Genomic DNA, 27,703 nt, shown 5'->3' with positions numbered 1-27,703 from the left:
AGTGTCCCTGTAGTAGACACATAAACTGGTTAAAATGGGAAATTTTATCAGTTTTTCAAAGTTAATATAACAAAAAGCTCTTAAATGGGCGAACTTTGAGTGTGTGTTATATTTTAATAGTGCTGTTGAAAACCGATCCATTGCTATCTGAAATTCAATTTAAGTGGACATCCGTTTATTTCTCCTTGCTGATTTTGACAACCCTACTGCGTTTGAACAGAGCCGCTCGCACACAACATAGTCTTCGTCTCGTCACGCGGTGGCGCTGTGGGCAGCGCGGGTCCCCGGGCGTGACCGGGTCTGGCCGCGAGGTGGCGCTGTGGGCGGCGGGCGCCCAGCTGGCGTGGCCTCTCTGCGGGCAGGAGGCGGGGCTGCGCGGCCGCATTTCCGCGTGTGTGTAAACGCGGGATAGGGCGGCTGGCGGCCCGGCATGGAGGATGGCTCCGCTCTTGCTGCAGCTGGCGGTGCTCGGCGTGGCGCTGGCCGCCGGGGCCCTGATTCTGGTGAGGAGAGGGGTTGGGGACAGACGCGGACCTGGGCCTCACTGCGCTCCTGGAGGCGTGGCCCCCCAGGCATGCTCTCCTCCTAGCTGTCCGCTCTTTGACATGTCCTTCCACCACGCTTCCCCAAGCCTAGACCCCAGAATTTCACACCCCCTTTCCTTCAGTTCCTTATTTTTATTTTGGAGCTCCTTGCCCCTGCGTGCCCAGAACCTAGCACTTGCGTTCACCGGGACATGCCCACCCCGTCTTCTTTTAGTCCCCTGGTTCCCGGACCTTCTGCCCATCCGCCCTCTCAGCCCTGACCTCTCCAAGACTTCCTCCCGGGTCTGCAGTTCTGGCCCTACCCAGGGAGATCCTGAGCACCTCCCCAGAAAGTGTGTGCTTTCTAGACACTCTGTTTCCTGGTATAGTTAAGCAAATGGAAAGTGGTGACCGCACTGACCAAAGCCAGCTATTAGCAGAGCAGATAAATCAGCGGACCAGGAAGACCAAGCTGGTCCAGGGTGTTACCGTATGGTTGGGGGTCGTTATGTGCCAGAATTCAGCACCCTAAGTTCACTGCATCTGCACGAAACTGTACAGCGGTATTCAAACTCAGATTTTCTTTGCCACTTCTGTGGAAACACAGAAACAGTGTAACACTTCTTGATCCAAATAGTAGAAAACTAGCCGAGTGAACTTTCTCCCATATAATTTGGGATGGGCCCGCCATCTAGTTAGTAAAGAGGGAGATTTCCGCTTCCTTGAGGTTGAGGTTAACAGCCTAAGTAGCCTTGCCAGGGAGGCCACTGGGCCAGCTTCTCAGAATTTACAGCTTAGAGGTAGTTTAGATAGAGAACAAGCAATGTATCCTGACATGTTTAGTGTTTGTGTCTGCGTGAGTGACGAGGTCTGTTTTTCTCTTAGTCGGATATGGAGATTTGTTTGTTTGTTTTTTCAGGGTTTTGGTGGGGCAGAGTTTGACAGAATCCTAAGTTGAATCTGTCTTGTGTAGACTCTGTTAAATGTGCACTTCATGAGGTTGTACTAAAAGTTTTTGATCCTAGTAGCTCAAAGTGGTTATAAGAGCTTCCGTTTATTGAATACTTCCATTATGTTGGATAGTGTATTCAGCTTTCAACCAGGATTCTCTCTTTTAATCTTTAAAACAGCAACTGACAGAAATGTTATCATTTGTTTTCCTTGACTGGTGAGGAAGCTGATGTTGGAAACATGGATTCATGGAGGCAAATGTCACCCAACTAGTGGAACTTGGGTTTTTTTAGATGCCAGAGCAGGAGCACAGAACACATCAGTCTTGTTTCATATATAATCTCCGCACTGTCTCTTTACCACTTCTTTTCTGAATTAATTTTGAAGCAAATCCAAGACATCACATTTAATCTGTAAATGTTAAGCATTTTTCTCTGAAGTTAGGACCCCCTTCTAAAAACATAATCACAATAAGGTTATCGCAGTTTTAAGTTTAACATTGTTAAGTGATTTAAAATACACTGTTGGTTCAAATGCCTTTGTATTAGTGTAACTGGTTTGTATTTGTATAACTGGTTTGTTTCATTCAGTATCCACACACACTTAGCACTAGATCAGTTTGTCTCAAGTGTCTTAAACAATTTCTCCTCCTTTTTTTTTTTTCTTGTGTTTCTTAAGCAGTCATTTGTTCTGTAGAATTTCTCACAATCTGGATTTTACTAACTGCATCCCTTAGGTAACTTTTAACATTTTGCTCTGTCCCCTGAATTTCCTGTGAACTGCTGGTTACAGCTGCAATTTGATGAAATCCATGTTTGAGTTTTAATCAAGAGAAGTGTGTGGATGGTGCTGATTACTCCTTTTGTGTCGTATCAAGAAGCATGTGATGACTGATTTTCTGTGGTGTCTAGTGGGATTCACAGCTTCAGGAGTTACTAGCTTGACCCACCAATCATTAAGTTTGTCATTAACCTAATGGTTTTAGCAGCCATTGGTGATCACTGCCTAAATCCACTGTTTCACTGGGGGTTGCCGAATGGAATATTGTAATTGTATCGTTGCTTCTCGTGTTACCTCGAATTTTGTAATGAAAAAAATTCATCCGCAGCTATTCAGTTTCCCTGAAATACTTTTCATATTTTAAAAGGTAAAGATAAAAGGCAAGTTTTGAAAATAATGAGATGGTTCCCTGGCTTCTTTCAAAGGTGATTAATTAATTTTTTATTTTCAGTATCATTATGAACCCATGATATACAGTTTTCCCTGTGTTTTGATACACTGCACTAGTTATTCTTTTTGAAGCTTCAATTCTTCCCTGTCAAGTCGGACCCAGTCAAGCTGGCTACTTTGTCATTAATGTTTGTAGCTTCCTAGCCTGACTGCTACCCCACTTGAATCAGCCATTTCTCTTAAGAGCACTGGTTACTTTTAGTAGGAAATTGAGTTTAGTAACCAGAGTCTGGTCACTTGGAGTACAGAGCAGGAACTCTTTAACCACTAGGCGGCACACTGCCTTCAGTTCAGTTCAGTTCAGTCGCTCAGTTGTGTCACACTCTTTGCGACCCCATGAATTGCAGCACGCCAGGGCTCCCTGTCCATCACCATCTCCTGGAGTTCACTCAGACTCATGTCCATTAAGTCGGTGATGCCATCCAGCCATCTCATCCTCTGTCGTCCCCTTCTCCTCCTGCCCCCAATCCCTCCTAGCATCAGAGTCTTTTCCAATGAGTCAACTCTTCACATGAGGTGTCCAAAGTACTGGAGTTTCAGCTTTAGCATCATTCCTTCCAAAGAATACCCAAGGCTGATCTCCTTTAGAATGGACTGGTTGGATCTCCTTGCAGTCCAGGGGACTCTCAAGAGTCTTCTCCAACACCACAGTTCAAAAGCATCAATTGTTCGGCGCTCAGCTTTCTTCACAGTCCAACTCTCGCATCCATACATGATCACTGGAAAAACCATAGCCTTGACTAAACACTGCCTTCATACTCATGCTAATCAGAAGCACATTCAATTTCAGTGCGTTTCCAGTGGGATGTTATAAATGGCCATTGAATTACAAATGAATTGCATTCCAAAAGTTGGTAGGTTGATTGTTTTGAAAGCAGAAAGTATATCAGTAGAAACAGTGCTTCAAAGAATGGTTATTTCCAAAGCCAGCTCCCTAGTGAATCTGGAAGAGGGCTATATAATGTTAGCAGTTCATAGTGCCTACAGGCTCCAAATTTGATACTTGACTCCAAAAAATTCTGTGTTCTGAACTGAAATCTGGGAAGAGTATATATTCTTCAGCTTTTTTGTCCTTATTCTGGGGCTGGCAAACGCTTTCCTTGCAACCCTGGATCAGCCTGGTCCTGAGTGAGGTCTGCCCTCGCCCACAGGCTGTCCCTTTGCCACGGAGGCTCTGGGGGAAGTGGGGCAAGGGATCGGAGTTCAGGGTATCTCGGGGTAGGTGTCACCTCCGTAGCGACTGTTCCTTCTTAGATCTGAGGTGACAGAAGCCTGGGGCATGACAGGACACAGAGAGCCCCCTGGGGCATTAGTACCTTAGTAAGGGAAGAAAGGGCAATAGTAATCAGTTTCCAAGAAGAGGTGAAGGGTTGGAGTTTTGAAGTCACCTCCAGACCATTGTTACTGGACTAAAAACAGTAAATGTTTCACCTCATGTAAATGATGAATTCTGATGTAACTGTTAGTCTCTCAGTCGTGTCCAACTCTTTGCGACCCCATAGACTGTGGCCCACCAGGCTCCTCTGTCCGTGGGATTCTCCAGGCAAGAATACTGGAGTGGGTTGCCATGCCCTCCTCCAGGGGATCTTCCCGGCCCAGGGGTCAAACTCAGGTCTCGTGCGTTGCAGCCAGATTCTTTACTCATCCAAGCCACCAGGGGAAGCCCCTCTTCTAACATAACACATGTTTTAAAAGGTCACCACAGTATAATCTCTTATTAACATATCTTCTTTTAGATTTCCTTTGTTGCGTTTATAACTGCTACAGAGATGCCACACCTTCAGCGACATGAAGAAGAGAAGTTCTTCTTAAATGCCAGGGGCCAGAGGGAAGCCTTACCCAGCATTCAGGACTCACCTACCAAACAGCTTTCTGTGGTCGTGCCTTCCTACAACGAAGAAAAACGGTGTAAGCCCTCCTTGATTCTTCTGGTAAGGGGTAGTTTGGGAAGAAAAGGAAATTGAAAGTCTGGATTTGGCCAGAGCCTTGATACTTGTGGGCTGTAGAGTGTGTGCACGGTTGGTGGTTGTGGGTTAGACGAGAAAGGATGAGTGTGGATTAGACGAGAAAGGAGCATCCAGTCTGAGGCTGAAGTGTTGAAGAGAAGTGATGAGCGAGAGGGGAGCAGAAGACAGATGTTCCAGACAGAAATAGCCTCTGAGGGGGACAGCCCGGGAGGGCTTAGTTAGTCAGGCTTCTTTGATATATAAACTGTGTGCTGGGACAGAATAATTTTCAAAAGCAATTTATATATGTGTGTGTGTGTATGTGTGTATATATATATTTATTATTATTATTTTCTTTAAGTGCCTGTAATGATGGATGAAGCTCTGGGTTATCTGGAAGACAGACAGGTATCATGTTTTCTCTGACGTCTAATTATCCTAGAATGGGTCACCAAGCTGTGGACCCCAGGCTGGATGCTTGATGAGAGGCGGTGCCGGCCATTCTCGGGCTGTCACGGCCCTGGCCTCTGTGCTCAGCCTGTTGCCTTGGCCTTTTTACACATTATGCACTTTGTACAGTTACATTCTGTAACTGTGCTTTGTACGCTTAAATTTATATTCATATTTATACACATAAACAGTAAAAAAAAACACTAGTTGCTTTTTTAGCTTCCTTACAACTTGATTAGAATTCTTAATGTTGGCCATGCCGAATAGTGGTATTTTATTTTTGCTTTTTGCAGAAACAAGATCCCACCTTCACTTATGAGGTGATAATAGTTGACGATGGCAGCAAAGACCAGACTTCAAAGGTAAGTCTGCTGAGGAGCCAGCAGAGAGAAAGAGGTTGAAAACTCAGAAGAGGACAAGTCTGGTGGGATTCTTTGCTGAGAGTGAGGAATTCGAGGAGAAGATTTGGGGGAAATGGTGTAGGATACAGACAGCTTCTCTGGGGAGTAAGGTTGGCTGCTGACAAGTAAACAGGTCTTTAAGCAGTTCTGGGAACGCAGTCACAAATGTGTAACAGTCAAGGAGCATGTGGCTTTTATTTTTATTTTCTCTAGAAGCTCTGTAGCTTAGGCAGAGGAGTCGAGAAAAAAAGAGACAGCCACCGCCTGTTCTGGTGTCTCCTCTGCAGGAAAGGGAGCTGTGACCTCAGCAGTCAGGCTCGGATCTTGGCCCCAGGAATTCGGCAGCTTCTCTAGGCCACCAGAACCCGCTGTGGGTGTCACCCAGTCACAAAGAGGCAGCAACTAGAATATCAAGTGTTTAAGCCAAAATCAGAAACCCAGTTTCTGTTACTGTCTTGGAATTTTAATTCATTTTAATTCTGACTTTTATGTAATTTGACAGGTAGCTTTTAAATACTGCCAGAAATACGGAAGTGACAAAGTGCGAGTGATAACGCTGGTGAAGAACCGTGGAAAGGGCGGAGCGATTAGGATGGTAATAACCTAATTTCAACATTTTTATCTGAAATATGAAGCTATTTTGAATAGCCTCTTTTGTCGATTACAGCACATATATATTCTGCAACTTGGTGGTTAAATACCACCCTTTCAAATAAGGCTGGTAAATTGCTTTTAATAACTTCTTATATATATGTATATATAATGTGATCATAATAAAAAGAAATATCATGCCATAGCTATGATGTGCTGGGTGATTCGGAAGGAAGTATTCATCTTGATCTAGCAGTGAGGTGGAGGCCCTCAGTGGTAGAATCAGAAAGGTCGCCCACATTCAAGAAACCCCCTATCGTGTATCACTGAGTCACTCCTTTATTATTATTATTATTTTTTTTTTAATCTCAAACGTATAGCTACAGATTTTGTGCCTTGTAGTGTTTCTCTTTTCGAAAACTTAATATATGGTGTTCAGATGTTAAATACAGCTTTTTGTTTCTGCTTTTTCACCCATATTCTAATGAGTATGATAAAAAGACATCACATTTACTAATAAGTGGCTTATGGTGTAGAATAGATGATCAAATTTCTGACGAGATTTGTATGTGCTGTGCTGTGCTGTGCTTAGTCACTTAGTCATGTTCCAGCTCTTTGCAAACCCATGGATTGTAGCCCACCAGCCTCCCCTGTCCATGGAATTCTTCAGGCAAGAATACTGAAGTGGATTGCCATGCCCTTCTCCAGGGTATCTTCCCAACCCAGGAACCAAACTGGGATCTCCTGCATTACAGGCAGTTCTTCCAGCTGAGCTACTGAGGAAGCCCCCTAGATTTGTATATGTGTGTCTTATCTGTAGGCACACTGTTAAGTGACAGTATATTTACACTTAAGAAACAATGTGTTCACTCAAATGCACCATGAAATTAAGAGTTGATGCATAGTTTCTGTGTGAAATATGCACTGGTGGGGCTGTATTCTGCCCAAAGATTGATCAGTTCACAATTGAGTGGCATAAGTTTGCTAAATGTCAGATGCCTAAAGTAATATTTGAATATATCCACACTCTCTAAATTTTAGTGGCATTCTACATTTCTTTATTGAACAATTAATTCTAAGTATTTTAGATCCCATAGTAAAAAATACCAAAGCTCTGTCATGTTATGATGCATTTCACAGCAAAGCTGTCTGTGTTTTATTTGTTCAATATCTCCACAAATATCTTCTCCATATACTCCTCTAAGGAGGCCCTGGTCCCTGGTAAGTGCCACTGTACTTACATAATACAGGTATAATATTTATAGTAGGTATTTTACATTGTTATTCTTACTGATGCAGCGTATCTTTATCCAAATCTATTTTCTCATCTCGATATTTTCCAAGGTATTAGTAGTATGACCTCACAAAGTTTTTAAAATCATGAAGTAGACACTGGATACTTCTGGAATGATCTTATCAATTGTTTTCAGGGGACTTTGGCCTCCTGCCATGTCCTACCTAATATTTCTCTCTTGGATATTTTAAGTAAAGCAGAACAAATTGCTATGCCACCAAATTTAACTTTGATTTTAAGCAACTTTCTTTTAATTGAAATTTTGACATACAGGGTGTATTCAGTTCTCGAGGTAAAAAGATCCTTATGGCAGATGCTGACGGAGCCACCAAGTTTCCAGATATTGAAAAATTAGAAAAAGGACTGAATGATCTACAGCCGTGGCCAGTGAGTATAGAGTATAGTTTAAATGATATTCAGTAAAGAACAGAGGGGGCCTAAAGTAAAATCAAAATGGTGTTTTTAAGTTAAACAGTTGGGGAATTTTTTTTGTGCGGGGGTGTGAAATTCCTATATGCAGTCCCACAAAAGAGCTAATTACTAACATTCACTGATTTTCTGAGATTCACTTCACAATTACTTATTTAATATTCTGTCCATCTCTCTCAATTTTAAATTGCTTTACTCCCACCAGAGTTTTAATATTTATCATGCATATTCAGCTAAATCTTTAATGTAAAAGCACAGACTGACACTTCTAGGTAGAGATATGAAATGAAACTGGATCACAGAATCTTATTTTTATGAAACAAAAACAAAACACAAGCAACAACCACTCGAAAAAGATTACGTGTCTGTTTGTGCCACAATTTCAAAAAGTGGAGGTTGACTTTCACTCAGCATAATGCATCTGAGATTCATCCCAGTTGCTGTGTATCAGTGATTTGTGCCTTTTAACTGCTAAGTGGTATTCCATTGTGTGGGTGTACCACAGCTTGTTTATCCATTCAGCTGCTGGAGGACATTTGGACAGTTTTCCAGCATTTGGCAATTGTGAATAAAGGCAGTATCAACATTTGTTTTAAAAGAAAAAAAAAAAGTAAAGGTTGAGGAAAGAAAGAAAATCCTGGTGCCATTTCTAGCCTTTAAAAGCCATTTAGAGAAAGAAGATAACTTTACTATATTCTGAGCTTTTTACGAAATACTCCTGATCTAGAAAGATTCAGACTTTGAGGATGAGTTAGTGCCTATGGACAGCATTCACTGACACACTGTATCCCGGGATTTAGCAGAAGTTTCTAGGGCTCCCCATTGTCAGGGCTTCAAGCTGGGTATGGATCCATTCCTCAGAGCCGTGCACCCTTGTACAAGAATGACAAAAATCTCACAACAGCAAGGAACCCAGGTAACCCAACAAAGCTGCATAGAACTTTATCTGTTTTCCATGTGTCTTCTCGACTTTGGCCTATCAATAGTTATTTCAGTTTTTAAATAGCAGATTTCTTTTTCTTATCATCCTGGTCATTTTCTACCAAAGTTGGTGAGGATCCAGTTACGACATGGCGCTGTTACCTAGTAGATACCGCCACTGGACCTTGACTCCCATCCTTATACTGGTGCCTCTGTACCTCTTAAGAGGTGTCACTTCTGTTTCTGTATTTCTTTGGCTTTGTTAAGAAATGGAAATGTGGCTCTGAATTTATTACGCATCAGCATGTTCAATTTCAGTTTCTCAGGATACAGGCTCTTGTTCTATCTTTAATGTAATTGGTACTCCCTTTTCAATCCGTTTGAGCCACAAAGCCCATAAGCATGCCTCACATGTATCTCCTTAAACCCTCATGAAAACTGACTAGAATAGTTCTGAAAATAATGAAGCAGGAACGTGAGTTCTCTAATGAGTGCACAACCAACTCACTGGATGGCAGAAGTTAACTGAAATGTCTTTTACAGCATTGGTTTGACAGGATCGCCAGCATGTTCTTCAGTGGCTTCCACTGTTCTCTTTCTTCTTGGCTGGTTTTATTTTTAATGGCAGCAATAAGAAATGTGCTGCTCCAGCTGACCCTTGACCAACAAAAGGGGTGTAGGAGTGCCTACACTCCACCTCCCTCCACAGGCCCGGGTCAACCCTGTGTTGTTCAAGGGTCAGCTGTACCTCTTTCTTGTGTATCCTCTTAGAGTAACCAGGTCACGTATTCTAGGCTAATTATTCCTACCTGGTGAACTTTAAAAAGTTTCCTGCAGTCCCTTCTCTGAAGATGATTATTCTTTTAAGGTTGTGAACTAAATGTATATAATTCAAGTAGAGCTTTATATGACAAACAAATGAAATAGGGATCTACAGTTCCAAATAGTTGATCTTTTTTTTTTAATGTAAAGCTTTTCTCCCAGCTTTTTAGTTTCCTAACCTGTAGTGACCTGCTGCTGCTGCTGCTGACTCGCCTCAGTCGTGTCCGACTCTGTGCTTCCCCATAGACAGCAGCCCACCAGGCTCCCCCATCCCTGGGATTCTCCAGGCAAGAACTCTGGAGTGGGTTGCCATTTCCTTCTCCAGTGCATGAAAGTGAAAAGTGAAAGTGAAGTCGTTCAGTCATGTCCAACTCTTAGCGACCCCATGGACTGCAGCCTACCAGGCTCCTCCGTCCATGGGATTTTCCAGGCAAGAGTACCGGAGTGGGGTGCCATTGCCTTCTCCAGTAGTGTCCTACCTCAGTAAAAATATGTTTGATTTTATAAAATAATTTTTTGAGCAAAGTATATGATGATCACTTGTTTAGTAGTTTGACCACCTAATGTGAAGAGCTGACTCACTGGAAAAGACCCTGATGCTGGGAAAGATTGAGGGCAGGAGGAGAAGGGGATGGACAGAGGATGAGATGGTTGGATGGCATCACTGACTCAATGGACATGGGTTTGAGTGAACCCCGGGAGTTGGTGATGGACAGGGAGCCCTGGCATGCTGCAGTTCATGGGGTCACAAAGAGTCGGACACGACTGAGCGACTGAACTGAACTGAACTGTTGAGTAGTTTAGCTATTCAGAATAGAATCAACTGGAACTAGCATGCAGGGAGTAATTTCTTAGGCCAGTTTTTTGGGTTTTTTCCCCCAGACTGGGGTAAATAGTACTTGAGAAAGGAGAGCAAAAGCAAAAAAAAAAGAAAAAACAAGGAAATAATACAAAATGTTAGCAGTGGCTGCTTTTAGGTAGTGAGATTATGCATGAGTTTTTATAATAACTTTTTTTCCATATGCATGTAAATTTATATGCTTACCAATTTCTTTACAGTGAACACTTTTTTAGTTTATTTTGATTAATGGTTCAAAGTTCAAATAGTAAAAGAAGGTATGCAGAACCTAGCTCCGCATTTCTCAGTCACCCAGTCACTCTCAGAAGTTACTGTCATCCATTTCCGCATGTCCACCTAGAAGATGTATGTTGTATTCTTTATTTTTTAAATACACACTATGCATTATTCCTGTTGTTTGCATTTCACAACATATCTGGGAGATTGAGCTGTCTGTGTACATCAGAATCCTTATTCTTTCACAGCTCCATAGCCAGTCCCTTTGGATTGATGTACAGGTTTGCTTCTTCAAACAATACTGAAGTGTTCAACCTTATATAGATGTCATTTTACACATATGCAAGTTTATTATGGGAAGAATCTCTAGCTGTAAAATTGCTGCATCAAATTATGTGTATATTTGTAATTGGGATAACAGTTTTCAAATTGCTGTCTATATAGAATGTGTGTGTACAATAAGGTAAAAAATTAATAGATCTTATTTACATTGCTCTTGGTATGATTGCGGTAGGAATCTCTTCAGTGATTTAAAAGGTATTTCCACTTCCTGTTTTTGTGAATTTGTGTTTATAACCTTCACCTCTTTCCAAATCAATCGTTGAGTACTTTTCTTAATAATTTGTAGGAGCACTTTATATATTTTGGAAATTAACCTTTTGTCTATAATATAAATTATTGCTGTGTTTTGCCCCAGTTTATTTGTCTTTTAATTTTTAATGTGGTTGGATTTTTCTTGTTTTGCCACACAATAATCTTTAAGATTTTCTTGTCAAGTTGATAAATTCTTCTGGGGTTTGTGTATTTGTGCCTTCCTTGGGATCATTTGGAGAAGGAAATGGCAACCCACTCCAGTATTCCTGCCTGAGAAATTCCATGGACAGAAGAGCCTGGTGGGCTGCAGTCCCTGGAGTCACAAAGCGTCGGACACAACTGAGTGACTAACACACACACCTTAGTTTTTCGGGCTTCCCTGGTAGCTCAGCTGGTAAAGAATCTGCCTGCAATGCAGGAGACCCTGCTTGATTCCTGGGTCAGGATGTTCCCTGGAGAAGGGGAAAGCTACCCACTCCAATATTCTTGGGCTTTCTGGTGGCTCAGACAGTAAAGAATCTGCCTGCAATGTGGGAAACCTGGGTTCAATCCCTGGGTTGGAAAGATCCCCTGGAGAAAGGTATGGCAGCCCACTCCAGTATTCTTGCCTGGAGAATCCCGTAGACAGAGGAGCCTGGCAGGCTATAGTCCATGGGGTCGCAGTCGGACATGAATAAGCGACTAAGCACAGCATAGCACCTTAGTTTTTCTAGCTTCCCTGGTGGCTCAGTGGTAAAGAGTCCCCTGCAGTGCAGAAGACAAGGGTTCAATCCCTGGGTTGGGAAGATCTGAAGAAGGAAATGGCACTCCAGCATTCTTGCCTGGGAGATCCCATGGACAAAGGGGCCTGTGGGGACTACAGTCCATGAGGTTGTGAAAGAGTCAGACACACTTAGCGACTAAACAACAACTTTAGTTTTAATTATTTTTAGCTTTATAATTTAACTTTAAATCCTCTGGACTAGTCCTTTCTCACTCTTAGAATATTCTTGGCTCTTCTTGGTTCTTTATTTTTCAGTATTAACTTCCAAATTAGCTTCTCTAAATCAGTGAAAAAATATTCTTATATTTCTATTGGTATGGCTTTAAATTTAAAGGTTAGGGAGTTGCCTTTTTATGCTGTAATCACATCCTCTCATCCATGGTCATGGTCTGCCCTCTTTGATTGGATATTTTTCTTTCCTTTGGTTGCATTTGTATGTTTCCTTTATTTAGATCTTGCTACATTTCTTGTAAAGATTATAAATTTTTCCTTTTTATTCATGTTATTAATATTGTTTTTGCTTCCATTATGATTATCTGATCATTGTATCTACATATAAGACTAAAATATTATATATATATATATATTCATCTTGTGCCCACTCATCTTTTACATTCTCTTATTTGTAATCAGTTTTCAGTTGATATTCTTAGGTTTTCCATAATGCAGTGATTACATATAAAATCATGCTATCTACAGATAACCCTTTTCTTTCTAATACTACTAATTTTTATTATAATTATATTGACAAAGTGTTTTCAGTTAGAAAAATCACTTAAATATATGAATTCTGAAATAATCCATGCCTCTTATATTTAGCAGGGAAAACTGTCATCTCAGTAAATACAATTAGACTTCTTTAAGATTCTGAACTCCTCAGTAAACCTTTAAAGATATTTAACATTACTTTAAAAAAAAAGTTTCTAAAAAATAAGATATTTACATTGAAAGCAAATGTTTTTAATAGTGATACTGATTTCATTGCTTCTTTTTTCAGGATCAAATGGCTATCGCTTGTGGATCTCGAGCTCATTTGGAAAAAGAATCAATTGCTCAGGTGAGGCTTTCATCAAAGATGCATGCATCCTTTTTTCTTTCTTTCTTTCTGTTTTACATATACATTAGCATGAAATAAGCTTATACTTTCATAATTAATCTCATAAACATGAGGTTCCTTTCAAAAGGAAATATTGGCACGCGCAGGAATCGATTTTTGCTTTTTTCTCCTTTTCATGAGTGTAGAGGGAGACTGTAGACTTCGCTTTGGTTTAGGGTGCAAGCAGCTCTGTTTCGAAGACACAAAGAGCGTCCCCATTCAGTTACCGTATAAGGCAGATTTCTCCAAATGATGCCTTTTTGAACCAATCAACTTGCCTGTAGTTTTTCTCATGTCAGCACACTGAAATACTATATTTGAAATTTTATTCAAAGTTTAAATTTTTAAAACCTGTTTCCCTTAGAAAAGCAACATAACTTCACATGAGTAAAGCTGTGCTGCCCCTTTCAGTATATGGAAGAATCAGTGAAGACATTAACTTCTTGAGGTGGTGATTTACAGATTAGGCTAAGAAGCTGGAGTGACTGCAAGGAAAAAGTATGACAAGGAATCATTCTATGCAGTGTTATTTTAATTCTTTTCATGTAAAAATGTAGACCTAACGTATCAGGCTCAGTAATTGTCCATGATATTCTTTTATGTTCATCTGCTAGAGTGGTCACGTAGATTGAGCAAAAAGCTATAGTTTTCAGAGGAAGGTCAAAATCATCTGGGGCTTGTTTTCTTTGTTTGTGTTTTTCTGTAACGCACATTCCTAGGCCAGTCTCAGACACTAAATCAGATTCTAGCCATGGGATCAGGAGTCTGCATTTTTAAGTTTCCCAAGTCACCCTATGCAACCAGAGTTTGAGAACCAATGGTATATAAGATTGACCCTTCCCCTCAGTGATTCTGAAATAGGACATGAAAAAATTATAATTTTTTTCCCCAAGATATACTGATAGCAGAACCATTAAATCCCTTAAGGATCTTGCTCTAATGTGAAAACTTGAACACACCTTTTTTTTTTTTTAATTTAAGAAATAAATTATTATATCTTCTTCAGCATCTAGTCCAAATGTAACTCTGTAACCCTATGAAATCTTACTGGTATTTGGAAAAGGTTAATCTCTTAACCACAGGAGAATATCAAACTCCGAGAAGTTTAGTGCTGAAAGAATTTAGAGGCTAGCTAGTCCACCTTCATCAGTTCACTGATACACAAGAGATAAGGAAAGGAAAAGTGTATGTGTAAGATGTTTAGAACATGATTTTTAATTGTGAAATACTAGAAACTATAAAATACTATATCCCGACGCTAGAAACTGTACATGTTTCCCCTGGATGAAATGGCATACAGCAATAAAATAGATGCTAGTGGGCTTCCTTTGTGGCTCAGCTGGTAAAGAATCCACCTGCAATGCGGAAGACCTGGGTTCAAACCCTGGGTTGGGAAGATCCCCTGGAGAAAGGAAAGGCTACCCACTCCAATATTCTGGCCTGGAGAATTCCATGGACTGTGTAGTCCATGGGGTTGCAAAGAGTCAGACACAACTAAGTGACTTTCACTTCACTTCACAATGGAGACTGTATAATAATGCAGGGAAATACTAAAATTTTAGGTGGTATGGAAAATAGTATGATACTATAAATGCAGTATACTGTTTGTGTAAAAAATCTATTCAAACGAAAACATGAAAACAGATCAAGGGTTTTGTGAGTAAATTTTTTCCTTTTATAAAAAAATGTATAAATGGGAAAAAAAATTGTAATAAACTTGGAAAGGAAAAAGATTGGAGAAATAGGAAGCAGTTAAAGTAATCTAGAAAAGAAATGCTTGGGACCTGTTATTGTTTGTTGGCAATAGAAGGGAATTGTGGTTTTTGGTTTTGTTTTTAACGATGTAAATTCTTTTCACTTAGAACTTCCATTAGTTGAAAACTCTGAATTTTTTCAAAGTAGTATTTAGAATGAGACTGTGCTATGATCTGGACCTTCTTTTACTTGGTGAGGCTTTTAACCAGTCATCAAGGGATCTACCCCAGGATCTCTTTTTCCTGTCATCTGTGCATCCATTCCTCCATCTCTAAAACTTAGTGACTGACATAGTGCTTTGGGGCTCTGTAGAATTGGCAGCTGCTCCAGAGAGAAAAGGTAAACTGACCAGCAGTTATCCACTGGAGCCACTGTGTATAACTCCTGCTGAGTAGGCTTGTAGTTCAAGTCAGGTGATTCTCATAGAACTATGTCTGTCATAGAGAAGGTCATCTCCAAGGGGCAACACATCCACTGGCCACACGTCCAGGAAACTGCGGCATGGACATCCACTTCTTGGACACTCGGGTTCTTTTAACATGCTACAGGCGATGCAAATCCTCCATGATGATCGATCTGTGGACAGTGAGAAATTACAGGAGTATTAATTAACAAAGTAAACAGCAACTTTGGTAGCTAAAGTGTGTAGTTTTCAGATTTACCTTTCCTAAACACCTTTATACCTATTCTCAGTTAATCCTACCGTCTGTTCTGTTGCCCTCTTGGAAGACAGACGTGCATGATACAGCACCAGTGGGGTCATTTAAGCATCCTTAAATGTGTTCATATGCCCATATATTCTGTGTAACAGTTAAAACAGTTGTGTTTATATTGTCTGGGTATTCTCAAATTTATCATTTTTAAAGGATTCAAAATAGAATCCATTACTGCTTGTTTGATCTCTTTAGGTTATATTTTTGAAGAGTCTTCGCTTAAATCTTGATACTTCTTTAACTCCTCTTTTTAAGATAATAAAATTACCAGTCAGCTTTAAATTTCACCTGAATTCCTTGTTTATGTTTCATAAATATTAGAAATTATTGTTAATGTTAAAATAGTAAATATTTTAAAGTATCTACTTCAGAAGTTCATATAATGCTCTCCTATGACTTTGTTACCTTCATTTAACTAAATAGGTCTGTGTTTTTATATGTCTTCTAAACTTTAAGAGACTTTTTCAAGTTTTAAAAATTAAAGATCCTGTTTATATTGTTACACTTTTCAATATGTCAGAAACCAAATAGGTTAAAGTCCTCATGTGAATGCGACATGTTTGTGTTTTGTTTTGTTTTTTTTCAGATAGCCATTATCCTAAAACAAACAAAAATCTTCTATTAACATCCAAGCAAAAGCAGTCATGAATATTTTTATTTGGTTACTAGTAAGCTCATCTCAATCGCATTAAAAATCATTCGAGAACTAGTTTATAGGTATTGTTTTTCTACCTTTTAATTTTTATTTTTCTGTCTTTCAATTTCTGTTTGTTCCTTTCCTAAGCATAAATGATCTTTTGGAGGTTTAATCAGCCAACCAGTATTTATTGGAACTATTTTAAATGGAAGGCAGTGAGCAAGCTGTTGTGAGATCCCCAGAGTATGTTAAGATGAGGTTTCTGCCCTATCTGCTTAGTGAGGTAGGACACACTTACATCAAAACAGAACTCATGATTCTAGGTGATCAGTGAGAAGTGTTAGAGCTTTCCAAAGACTTTGTTTCAGTACCATCTAGATAAGTTTGATATTTTATTTTTCCTTCCCTTCTTGTCCTGTTTAATACACAAGTGAAATTTGGTCAGGAGGTTAAAGTGAGCTTTCAAAGGGAAGCTTTCCTTGCCTTATTAAAAGCATTTATTAAGTGTCTGTTACTTCCTGTACCAAACACCAGGCTAAAGACTTTAATATACCATTTAATCCTTACCTTTGTGAGGCAGGCATTTTCATTCTAAATGAGGGAAGTGGGATTTAGAGAGTGGAAGGAACATGCTCAAGGTCAGCCTAATTACTAATGGAGCCAGGATTCAAATACAGGCCTGCTCAGTGCAGTGGCTTTTCTCTTCCATCATCTTATATGACTGTTGAGTCATGATTTTGTTCCTTGGTGATAGAAAAAGTCATGTGAATGAAGAACGATCCCAAAGATTACAGTAATGAAAAAGAAAAGCCAAAAGGAGGGAAGGACCTTGATTTACTAACATGAGATATTATTCTGCATAGACTTTTACTGGGTTTCTTATGTGTATATGTAATATATCATTCCATCGGTTTCTACTACCACAATTATAGAAAATTTTAAGAAATCTTATCTTTTTTTAATCCTAAATACGAAAGTCTTGACTTCCATAATTACTGATCTGTTTTTCTTATGCTTTTAAGTTTTCATTGTTTTATGAATAAAATATGTTGTGTTACTACTAATAATAAAATTAATGACGGCTAACAATAAGGAATAGAAGGCAATGGCACCCCACTCCAGTACTCTTGCCTGGAAAATCCCATGGATGGAGGAGCCTGGAAGGCTGCAGTCCATGGAGTCGCTGAGGGTCGGACACGACTGAGTGACTTCACTTTCACTTTTCACATATTGGAGAAGGAAATGGCAACCCACTCCAGTGTTCTTGCCTGGAGAATCCCAGGGACAGGGGAGCCTGGTGGGCTGCCATCTATGGGGTTGCACAGAGTCAGACACGACTGAAGTGACTTAGCAGCAGATAAAAGACTATTTAAATTTAATTTCCAAAAAAGAACTTAGCCTGTTAAAGTATATTTTATCAGAAATATCTGCCATACTTAATTAGGGAGACTGGGTATTTGTTTCAAACTCCTTGATGGTCTGTGGCTTCTGTGACACTCTTGCTGACCCCTGCTGTTGTATTCTCGTTAGCCAGGTATCAAACTTCAGGCTGAAATCATGTTTCATTTTTACAAGATAATCTGGTAACTCACCTTTTCTGAAACCAAAATATGTTTGGGGCACAGAGGCATGAAAGACGGTAGAGATGTTCCTCTTGCTCATAGCAGCCCCCCCAGCTGCTGTGCAGGTTTCTGGCCAACTGAAGCCTCGGCTCTCACAGTCACTGTGATTCTTCTTGTCTGACTAAACCTCCAGGAAGGAAGTAACTACTTCTCTAGCCCCCGCCCAGCTCCAAGCGGTAGGCATCCTCGGTGTCTAGAATAGACTTCACCAGGGCAGCTAATGGGATGATGGTGTTCATGTGTGAGAGCTGCCCAGTCAGTTAAATATTAAAGTGCAGTTCTCTGCAGCCAGATTGTTTTCAACGTCTCCTTTATAGATAAATGGAAATGTCATTTATATTTTGTCTTTGTTGCAGCGTTCTTACTTCCGTACTCTTCTCATGTATGGGTTCCACTTTCTGGTGTGGTTCCTTTGTGTCAAAGGAATCAGGGACACACAGTGTGGGTTCAAATTATTAACTCGAGAAGCAGCGTCACGGACGTTTTCATCTCTCCACATTGAACGATGGTAGGTTCCTAACCGGTGTGTGTCTGGTACGTCTTCTTATGCAGCAGTTACTCCAGGTAATGGGAAGCAACCTTGTATTCTCATAATGAACCTCCAGGTTTAAACAAAATTCATACTTATATCTGTAAATTTAATCTGTGCCTATACTGGTTTGGTTCTTATTTTTAAAATCTCAAACCAAATGTAGGGTATGAAGTTATATATTCACCTTAATTATGGACAGTATCAATCAAGAGGCCTGAAAACATCCTATTTCCTTAAGCTTCCTTTTTTCCTTCGATGAAAAATTCAGAAATATCAAAGCAGAAAAGGGTATCCAGTTTCTCTTTTTTCTTTTATGGGAATGAGTTCCCTCTCCTGCCTGAAGCCAGTTCTTGGATCTCTGCATTCCCTTCCACCTTCTAAGAACCCAGTCCTGTTCACTTACTTTCTCTCTTGTGTGTTTAGCCCTTTCTCTCAACCGTGTTTTTCTCATCAGTTTTTTCAAGTTTAAATTTCCCTTGCCATTAAAAAAGCATGGTCTCCATTGACACCAGCCACCAGCACCCCTCCAGCCCTAGCCCTCTTTCCTTCCACAGCCAACTTTTTCCTGGAAAAATGGTCTGTATTCATTGTCTCCATCTTCCTACTTGCCACTCCTCACCCGTCCTCCCATCTGAACATCTCGTTACCCTCCTATCATTAAATCCAGTTGTCTTGTTTAATGTGATTACTTACCATCTTGATGCATCCATCAGCGACGTTCAATACTTCAGAGCACTCTGTCTTAAAATATACTGTTCTCTCAGCCTCTCTTCATCCCAGACCTCGCATCAGCTCTCAGCCTGTTGAGGGACTAACAGTGTGACACAGAAGCCTGAAACCTGGAGTCATTCTAACTGTCCCTTCATTTCTATTCCTCTTCACCACCGTCAGTTTGATCATTTTAATTCTGAAACTCCAGTTTCAGAATTAAAAACTCCATAGGACATCAGTTCCTATGCTGCAGCCAGGGGGATCTCTTCAGAAATTAGAAATGATCAGACGTACCTCTTTGCTTCCCATTGCCTTTGAGTGCCTTCCCTGGGCCTTGAGAGTGATAATGATATCAGCATCAATGTTGATTTTATGATTTTGCCCACCTGAGTCTCCACATGCAGTTTCTTCCCTTCTCACCACTCACTGCCTCTCTGTCAGCATCGGCTTATCCTTCAGACCTTCCTTAGGACAACCTGCCCTCACTCTCTGTAGTAGACCAGATGCCCCGACTGTATGCTGTTGGAGCACCATAAACCTTTCTTGTAGCACCTGTCACATCTGTAGTATTTTATTTGTGTCATGTTTCTTTTACTCTATTAAAACATAAGCTCCACAAGAGCAGAAAATCCTAGTCAGTTGCATACTTTAAAAACAAAAAGTAAATGGATTTGAGATGATTAAATGTCATAACATTTATGACAGAATATAAAATATTAACATATGGTATAGTTCATTGGCTAAGAGAGTGCCTGACCCATCATAGCTACTCAGTAAATATTGTTGTAAGAATTAATACTCAGTGCTAGTTCTGGGTTCTGTGTGAATTCTGTCTGTGGCAGGAGTCTGCGTAATTATTCCAGTAGATATTCATTCATGTAGTCTGTATAACTTTCATGCATGTGTTTGCAAATATTTGTTACCCCCTAGAAATAGATGTCATCTAATCTTCCCAAATAACTTTAAAGAAACTGGAATTTCAGAATTAAAATGATCAACATTTTTTTTTCAATGTTTATTTATTTGACTGTGCCGGGTCTTAATCACAGCATGTGGGATCTAGTTTCCTGACCAGGGGTTGAACCCAGGCCCCTCTGCATTGGGAGCTCTGAGTCTTAGCCACTGGACCACCAGGGAAGTCCCCGATCAACCTGTTTTTAAATCCTTTTCCCTAGGTTAAATTTTAAGTACTTATATTTGGTCTTTAAATTTAAATGCACGTTTCTGTTATGTTGTTGAAGAAAATATACTGATAGTTAATGGACTCTAAAATCAGAGACTCTAAGAAGCCACTCCAGAAACACACCTCTGCAGTAGGTATTTTTCATTTAGCGGTTATGTGCAAATCTAGGGTCAAAGAGCTAGGTTCTTTGTAGTTTGAAAGGAAAGACTTAAAAATGGAGAGCAGTACAGTTTTAGGCTTGATAACTTTAAAATCATGAAATTTCCTCGTCAGGATTGTTCTAAGGCAGCACTGTCCAACAGAAATACAGTAGAAGACACAAATGCAAGCCATATGTGTAATTTTAAACTTTGTAGTAGCCACGTTAAGAAGTAGAAAGATGAAATTTAATACTGTCTTTAACACAATATAAGCATAGTCATTTTGGCATGCATTCAGTATGAAAAAGATATTGAATTATTTTACATTCTTTTCTCTGTACTATGTCTTGAGAGTATGGTACCTGTCGGTTCAGACCAGCCACATGTGGACAATGGCTGCCCTATTGGCCAGCACCTTTCCCAGGTTTTATGTGTTTTTTTAAGTTAAAGAATGTGTTTTGTTTTTCTTTCTTCTGTAAATTTTATGTTCATGTGCACACCTTTCTAACTATTTATTTGAGATTTGATTGACTTAAAATTTTAACCTCTCACATCTCTCTTTAGGATCCAATAATGTTTCTTCTGTACCCATAAAGGAGAACCATCAAATAAGCATGTATCAGCCTGATAGGCAGTAATGTCTCACTGTTTTTATTTAAACATTTCTGATCTTACACTTCAATCAAGAAACACTTTAGAGCTGATGTGGGTTTTTTCTTATGCAGTGTAAGTTTTAGAAATCAAATTGTGCATCTACTCATTTCCATGTAGTTGTCACCTTAGACAGTTTTCTTAAGAGGACTTATTCTAAAGAGTCACTGAAATTTTTCTCGTAACTTTCATGAAATTCAAGTCAAGTAGAGTTTCTAGGTTGTAGAAAACATCAAGGTATAATGCACACTGTATTGCCCAAGTTGAAAGACTACAGCCATCTCTTTGATTCAGAATTGCTTGAGTATGAGTAACATTGTTAAATATAAATATATATAATCTCTATCCTCTGAACTCTGCCTCACCTAAAGTCTTCCCATTGAATGTTAAGGTATAATTTGACCCCGTTTATGAGTAATTTTTAAAACGGATTCTTTGAACTGTACCTTATTCTAGTAGATAATATTTTTATTTTTAATCAGTGTTATTCATGTTTATAATATGAAACCATTCCATGGGGTTTATAAGAAGCCTGTTGTCTCTCGCCCCACCGCCTCTGACTCCCCCACCCGCCGCCCCCATTCCTGCTCCCTCACTGTAGCCACTGTCATTTCTTTACTGCTGGCTTGTGGCGTTTGCTGCATACTCAGAGCAAAGTGTCTGCATAGCTGTGTCTCAGTTTTTCATTTTTAGATATTACTTTCCAAAGTAGGAAATGAATGTTTACGTATTCTCTTAAACTCCTGTTTACCTTCCACACTTATGTTACTGAAGTTTTAAAATAATTTTGCTCAGCTCAGCGTTGATCATTCTAGCTGGGTAAGGAGAATTCAGATTTGATCTGTAGCATGCAATGAGATTATAGACGCATATAATTGTAGTACTTTTTGTTTTTCCTGAAGGTAATAACTGCCTGGAGCTTTTTGTTGGCATTTCTTGACTGTGGATCTGACACTTCCTCATGCTCACTCTGACAGGAGCGTGAGTTCCCAGAGGCATCAGATTATGCCTCAGCTCCATCTTTTTCTGAGACATCTTGTCGGCTCTTCCTTTCTAGTTGTTTCCTGGCCTGCTGCAGCTCCTGTCCTCCATCTCGTTCTCCCTGGCTTCCCCCGTTTTAGTAGAGCACATCCTTTATGGAACTTCCTGAAAGCGTGAAACAGGCACTGCAAGAGCCCGCGTGTGGAGGCATGCCTTTACTCCACCCTCACGCTCGTTTACCGGTTAGCTGGAGAGGGTTACAGGTTGGAAATCACTTTCCTCAGGATTTGGAAAGCATTGCCCTGTTTTCTTTGGCACTCAGTGTTTCTCTGGAAAAGTTCAGTTCTGTCGATAATCTAATCTTGATTCTCTTCTGTGGCATATTGTTTCCACCCCCCTCCTTTGGAAGCCTTATTTTCCTCCAGAGTGTTTTGAAATGTCATGATTCAGCGACTTAATATGGCTCTTTTCCATGCATTTTGTTGAGAACACATTAGGCCTCTAACTCTGGAAACCCATGTCCTTTGTTTCTCAGAAATGTCCTTTAATCCTTTCTTCAACAATTCCCTCTCTCTTCTCATTTGTAAAACACATGTAGAACTTCCCTGTTGATCCTCTAATTTTATTTTCTCCTTCCTATTTTTCTATTGAGGTTTCCTCGATTTTGCCATCTAACCTTCCTTTTGAATTTTTATCTCTGCTATCAAAACTGCAATTTCCTACAACTCTTGTATTTCAGTATTCATTTTTCTGTTTTACGACTATAGTATCTTCCACTACGTCTCTTAATGTCTCATTTAACACTTCGAGATTTTCTTCTTTCCTTGCCTGTTTCTTTTGCTCCAGTTTTTTTATGTTTAATTCCATCATTAAAGTTTACCTTCAGGTGTCTTTAGTAAGACCCTGTAAAGCTCATCAGCAGCTGTGTGCATGGTCAAAGAACTCTGACCAACTGGTAGATGTCACTGTGGACTAAACGAGTGGGGCCACTTTGTATGGGTAACTCCCAGCTGTAACTGTGTTTGGGGGCTGGTCATTTTCACTAAAGTGAGATCCTTCAATCTCCTGCCTAGGACACATGAGCCTGGCTACCAGCATTTACAGAACCAATTGGAAGAAAGGAGAATCCCATAGATTTTCAGTGAGTCCTCCAGTTTGCAGCCCACTGCACCTCCACTTAACAGAGGTCCCTCGAGGCCCCTGATGCCTGAACCTTAGGGGCCTCTGTGACCATTAGCTGCTCTGCGCTTCCCCCTCTACCACTGTTCACTCTGCCTGGTTACTTGTCCAGCTGCTTTCCAACATTCAGATTTTTTTTTTTTTTTTTTTTTTTTTGCTACTCTCATCATCTTTTGTTCTTGTCTTACTATCCTTTCATTGTCATTTTAATTTTAGTGGTCTTTCAGGAGGGAGCAGAAGGGTATGTGTGTATCTGCCGTTTAACAGAGTCAGCACACTCTTCATTCTCCAGAAATAGATCTGTTCATAAGGGAACAGATATATCAGGAACTAAGTCACAAAAGAAAACACAGCGGCTTTGCCCTCTCCACACTTAAAAAGCTCAAGAAGTCACTTAGTTGGAGAATGACCCTTCTCTTTATTATCCAGCCAGAAGGACTTGGTATTTTAATTATAATATTTGCTTTGGTACCAGATTGGTCTTTTATTTATAATACGGTAATGTGTTTTGTTTAATAAACACCTCACATCTAAAATGTTTAAGGGGTGAAGGCTATAATAAAAATAATAGTTTAGAAGATGAATAGCCCTTTCAGTTTTTTTTTATATAAATTCAGTTATTCAGCTGCTTTTTCACCCCACTCCTTTTCATTCATCATTCTTGTGTTGTGCCTTTGATGAGTCAGTGATTCTATACTGATATGCTTAGATATCATTAGAACTAACCCAGAAGCCCATTAGGTAATTTTTGGGTTTTGTGTTGAGAGAGTGAAGGATTAAGCACAGGGCTTAATATTCAAATTGTTCCCTTCTTTCATGAATATCACAATTCTTTTTAACAGAAGTTTTACATAGTCCTTTTAGAAACACAAAGAACACTTTTGTAGATGGTTTTATCATCTTAAGTAAATATTTTATTAGGATAAGAAAAGGCATTACATGTTTAAAAAAAAAAAGTTTTTATATTGAATTATCCAAACACTTGGGATTTAAACTAGTTGCATAATGGACATTGGTAGTATTGTACCCAAGACAACAAAACTCCAAATTCAGATTGCTTGGGATCAGGGAAATCAAATGGAAGTGGATTAGAGGCGTTTTGCTATTTGTGCTAATATTTTTAAACCAAGCTTGGAAAGTTTGAAGTATGTTCTGTGCAGTCAAGAAAGTGGAGTGAGAAGGGGGTGTTAATGTCTCAAGAATGAAAGCAAAACAGTGAAAGACTTCAGTGCCTTTAGAGACAGGCAGAAGCATGGAGAAGTGCAGCGCAGGGTGTGGTACCAACGCCGGTGAAAGGAAGCAGCTGGTGGAGAATAATGTAAGAATCCAGCCTATCAGGGTTCAGAAATGTTAAGGGAAGCAGATTTGACCTAAATCAAAGGACTGACTGCAGAAGATCTTTAAGAAAGAACCTTTCACAGGTAGAAGAAAGGCTGAGCTGGGAATTGAAACTGGAGATGATTTCTCTGTACGCATGTAGTTATACATACACCCCTGGCCTTTCACACCAGCCGAAACTGGCTTTTCACTTTCGCCAGCTGCCTCTACTGTGCAGCCCAGGACAGCGCTGGGAAGGGGAAGGCGGAAGGTAGGCCACAGGGACCCTGTGCTTCGAAACGAAACCTTGGTTCTTGGATGGTAGAAGAACATAATCAAGCAGCTCTAAAGTGATTGAGGACATTCTGTCCTAGTGCTTCTCAATGGGTGTTTTATCAGCTCTCTTAATCAGGTTAAAATGCTATCAGTTCTGTATCTTGAGCTAGCTAAAGCTGGATGTGAAAACCATCAATCTTAAAAATTTCTCTTGGATTAAATTTTCTCTTGGACACCAAGAGAACATTTTTACCTCTGCACGTGTCTGCATTGTGAGAGACGCCATATTTCTCATTTAAATGTACGCAGTGACACACAACATTTTTATTTGCCTTGAAACTCCTCCACTCCTTGACTTTTATTTGACCTTAACATTTATCTGACCTTCACTTTTACAATATAAGCTTTTATAATCTGCCGTGTAAGCTTCTTTAAAACATGCCAAGGTAGAGATTTAGTTACACTCTGTTTGTCTTTTTAAAAATAAATAGCCATATATTTTTAATTTCAGGGCATTTGATGTAGAACTGCTTTACATTGCACAGTTCTTTAAAATCCCAATAGCAGAAATTGCTGTCAACTGGACTGAAATTGAAGGTGAGCATATTGTTTATGTTACAGCTGATCTTAAGTCGGGGGAAGACCTCAGACCATACAGTTGCCCAGTGACATCAGCTGGCTTTCCTGTCACCCCTCGCCCCCCTTCAGGGCCCACTCAGCTGTCCTGACTCAGAGAGGCAGTTTCATAGACAGTATTGCCTACTGATCCCCGCTACCTGCTTCCAGCTGGCTTACTGCCTTCTGGATTTTTTTAGTCTCTTCTTAGGGTCTTCATGAGACCTCCTAGCTTGCCTAAGAAATTCAGTAAAGACTTGTATAGTAGACAGGATCGTGATGACTTCGGGCTACAAGCCAGGTGAATAGTCTTGAAGTAAACTTTACTTTTTATAATACCTTTTTTTTTAGTATTGTATTATATCATTGCTCAGTGAGTTTAGAATACCTACAAACCACTTTGCAAAGCTAAATGAAGAATTATAGCTGCTTTTACTCCAAATATCCATAATCCATTCACAGCTGGTTTTTAGCTAGTGTCTGTATATACATCCAAAAATGTGAAGATCTCTAAGGTTTAAAATAATGTGAAATCTATCATAATTCCTGATAATTTCTATTCAGAAGTGCTTAAACAGATCTCACTGTTTAGAATTCAAAATATATTCTAGTGTTCTCCTTTGCTTACCTTAGAATGATCCCAGATTAATTCACTGTGTGGGAGGAGCATTACTGGAGACTTTTAGTTACCTCTCCTCCAGGTGAGCATGGCCTCCTCTTGAAAAGTCAGTGTGGTATTAAGCAACCTGAGATGTTTAGGGACAGAAAAAGCTTAAGACCCAGTCTAGAAGCCATACAAACTATGCACGCCTCGGGGAGTCTTGCTGAATCATCCTGAGTTTACAGCAGTTTGACTCATCGCCATGCTAGCAGCGCAGACCACCTGGGAAGGGAAGCAGGTGAGGGGATGCTCTGACCCATTGTGCTCGGCTCCATCGAAGTTTCTGTGTTGCTCTGTGCCCAGCATAGACTCTATGGGAAACTGAAGTGGGGGAAAGTACAACTACATTTCAGTTCAGATCATTTGCTCACTTTGCATTTCTCAGGTAGCTGAGTATTAAATCACATTAACCATTTCACTCAGTGAGCAGGTTTTGTGTTCATCATCCCCAGACCCTCTGCTCAAGACTCCCTGCTTGAGCAGGGGCCATCTGAAATTCTCAGTTTAGATCCTCCCAAGTTTTATTTCACATCAAGGTGTTTTGTTTTTATTGTTTTTAGAGAAACCATTCCCTTTGGTTTTAAAGATGTTTAACTGTTTGTCCACGATTTAAATAAAATTACAGTGGATGCATTAACTTGATTGTGGTAATCATTTCACAGTGTATCTGGGTATCAGATCATCACACTGTGCACCTTAAATACATTTCAGTTTTATTTGTCAATTATACTTCAGTAAGGTTGGGGCTGGGGGGGAGGAGAAAAAGAGAAAGCCAGAGCATTTGGCCTTAAATCTGGAAACTGTCAGTGACTGTCCTATGGTCCTGACCAGGTCACTTTACCACCCAGCACCCCAGTTAACTGAAACTGGAGGGAAGGGAGGCCCTACTGCTGACTTACTTAAAAAAATAATTCCAAGGGGTAAAACAAAGGAATCTAAGCTTTAAAACATGCTCAAGGAGGCAAATCTCATGGAGTCAACTGGGCTTGACATATTGCCATTTGACAACCACTGGACAAGAAGGCGGCCTAGCTAAGATGTATTTCTTTTATCTGATTTAGAATCTTTAGTAGAAATAGAGTAAAATTTGGATTTCTGTCTTGGCTTTCTTATCTCAGATTATTAATCTATACTTGTATTATGTACAGAGGTGTGCCCAATTTTCTGTAGTGCCTGAAACTGAAAAGCAGTGTGTACAACATGAAGACTTACCCCAAAAAATCATTTTTACATGTACAAATTGTGGTTTACATACAGATAATACAAATTATGGTGACTCACAAAGATGGTGTAGATTGACTTCTAAAATACAGTTTTAACTGTTATATTTTCCTCTGAAAATATTTTTATTTTTAATTATTTTTAATTTACAGGTTCTAAATTAGTTCCCTTTTGGAGCTGGCTACAGATGGGAAAGGATCTACTTTTTATACGACTTCGGTATTTGACTGGTGCCTGGAGGCTTGAACAAACCAGAAAAGTGAATTAGGTTATCTGCCATCTTTGATTGTACTCTTATGTATCAGTGTCACATTATTTCATTTGAAATTAAAATTTTAAAGCTGGAATAAACCTGTGTATTGTCTGCCTTTTAATAATTTTGAAGAATTTACTGTCAGAAGTAAAAATCTTTATACCTCTTT

General features: G+C 39.8%; 1 protein-coding gene across 2 annotated transcripts; it reads left to right on the top strand.

The window, feature by feature from the left end:
* Positions 368 to 27,703, top strand: ALG5 (ALG5, dolichyl-phosphate beta-glucosyltransferase). Of its 2 annotated transcripts, XM_005687612.3 has the most exons (10): positions 368 to 503; positions 4,442 to 4,613; positions 5,013 to 5,059; positions 5,395 to 5,463; positions 6,005 to 6,097; positions 7,661 to 7,774; positions 12,989 to 13,048; positions 18,171 to 18,322; positions 25,296 to 25,381; positions 27,434 to 27,703. In XM_005687612.3, the coding sequence occupies exons 1-10, from the start codon at positions 438 to 440 to the stop codon at positions 27,547 to 27,549; spliced, it is 975 nt and encodes a 324-aa protein (XP_005687669.2). In that variant the 5' UTR covers positions 368 to 437; the 3' UTR covers positions 27,550 to 27,703. The 2 variants fall into 2 exon arrangements, with proteins under 2 accessions (XP_005687669.2, XP_017912151.1); XM_018056662.1 differs by lacking the exon at positions 7,661 to 7,774 and having other exon boundaries at positions 386 to 503; positions 27,434 to 27,632.

This window comes from Capra hircus, chromosome 12, assembly GCF_001704415.2.
Source record: "Capra hircus breed San Clemente chromosome 12, ASM170441v1, whole genome shotgun sequence".
NCBI classification, from domain to species: domain Eukaryota; kingdom Metazoa; phylum Chordata; class Mammalia; order Artiodactyla; family Bovidae; genus Capra; species Capra hircus.
The sequence above is the reverse complement of the archived record's forward strand: the minus strand, read 5'-3'. Positions and strand labels throughout refer to the sequence as shown.

Coding starts and splice junctions, on each gene's coding strand:
- ALG5 (XM_005687612.3), top strand. CDS start 438: ATGGCTCCGCTCTTGCTGCAGCTGGCGGTGCTCGGCGTGGCGCTGGCC. Junction 6,098..7,660: donor AGGGCGGAGCGATTAGGATG/GTAATAACCTAA, acceptor TTTGACATACAG/GGTGTATTCAGTTCTCGAGG. Junction 25,382..27,433: donor CAACTGGACTGAAATTGAAG/GTGAGCATATTG, acceptor TTTAATTTACAG/GTTCTAAATTAGTTCCCTTT.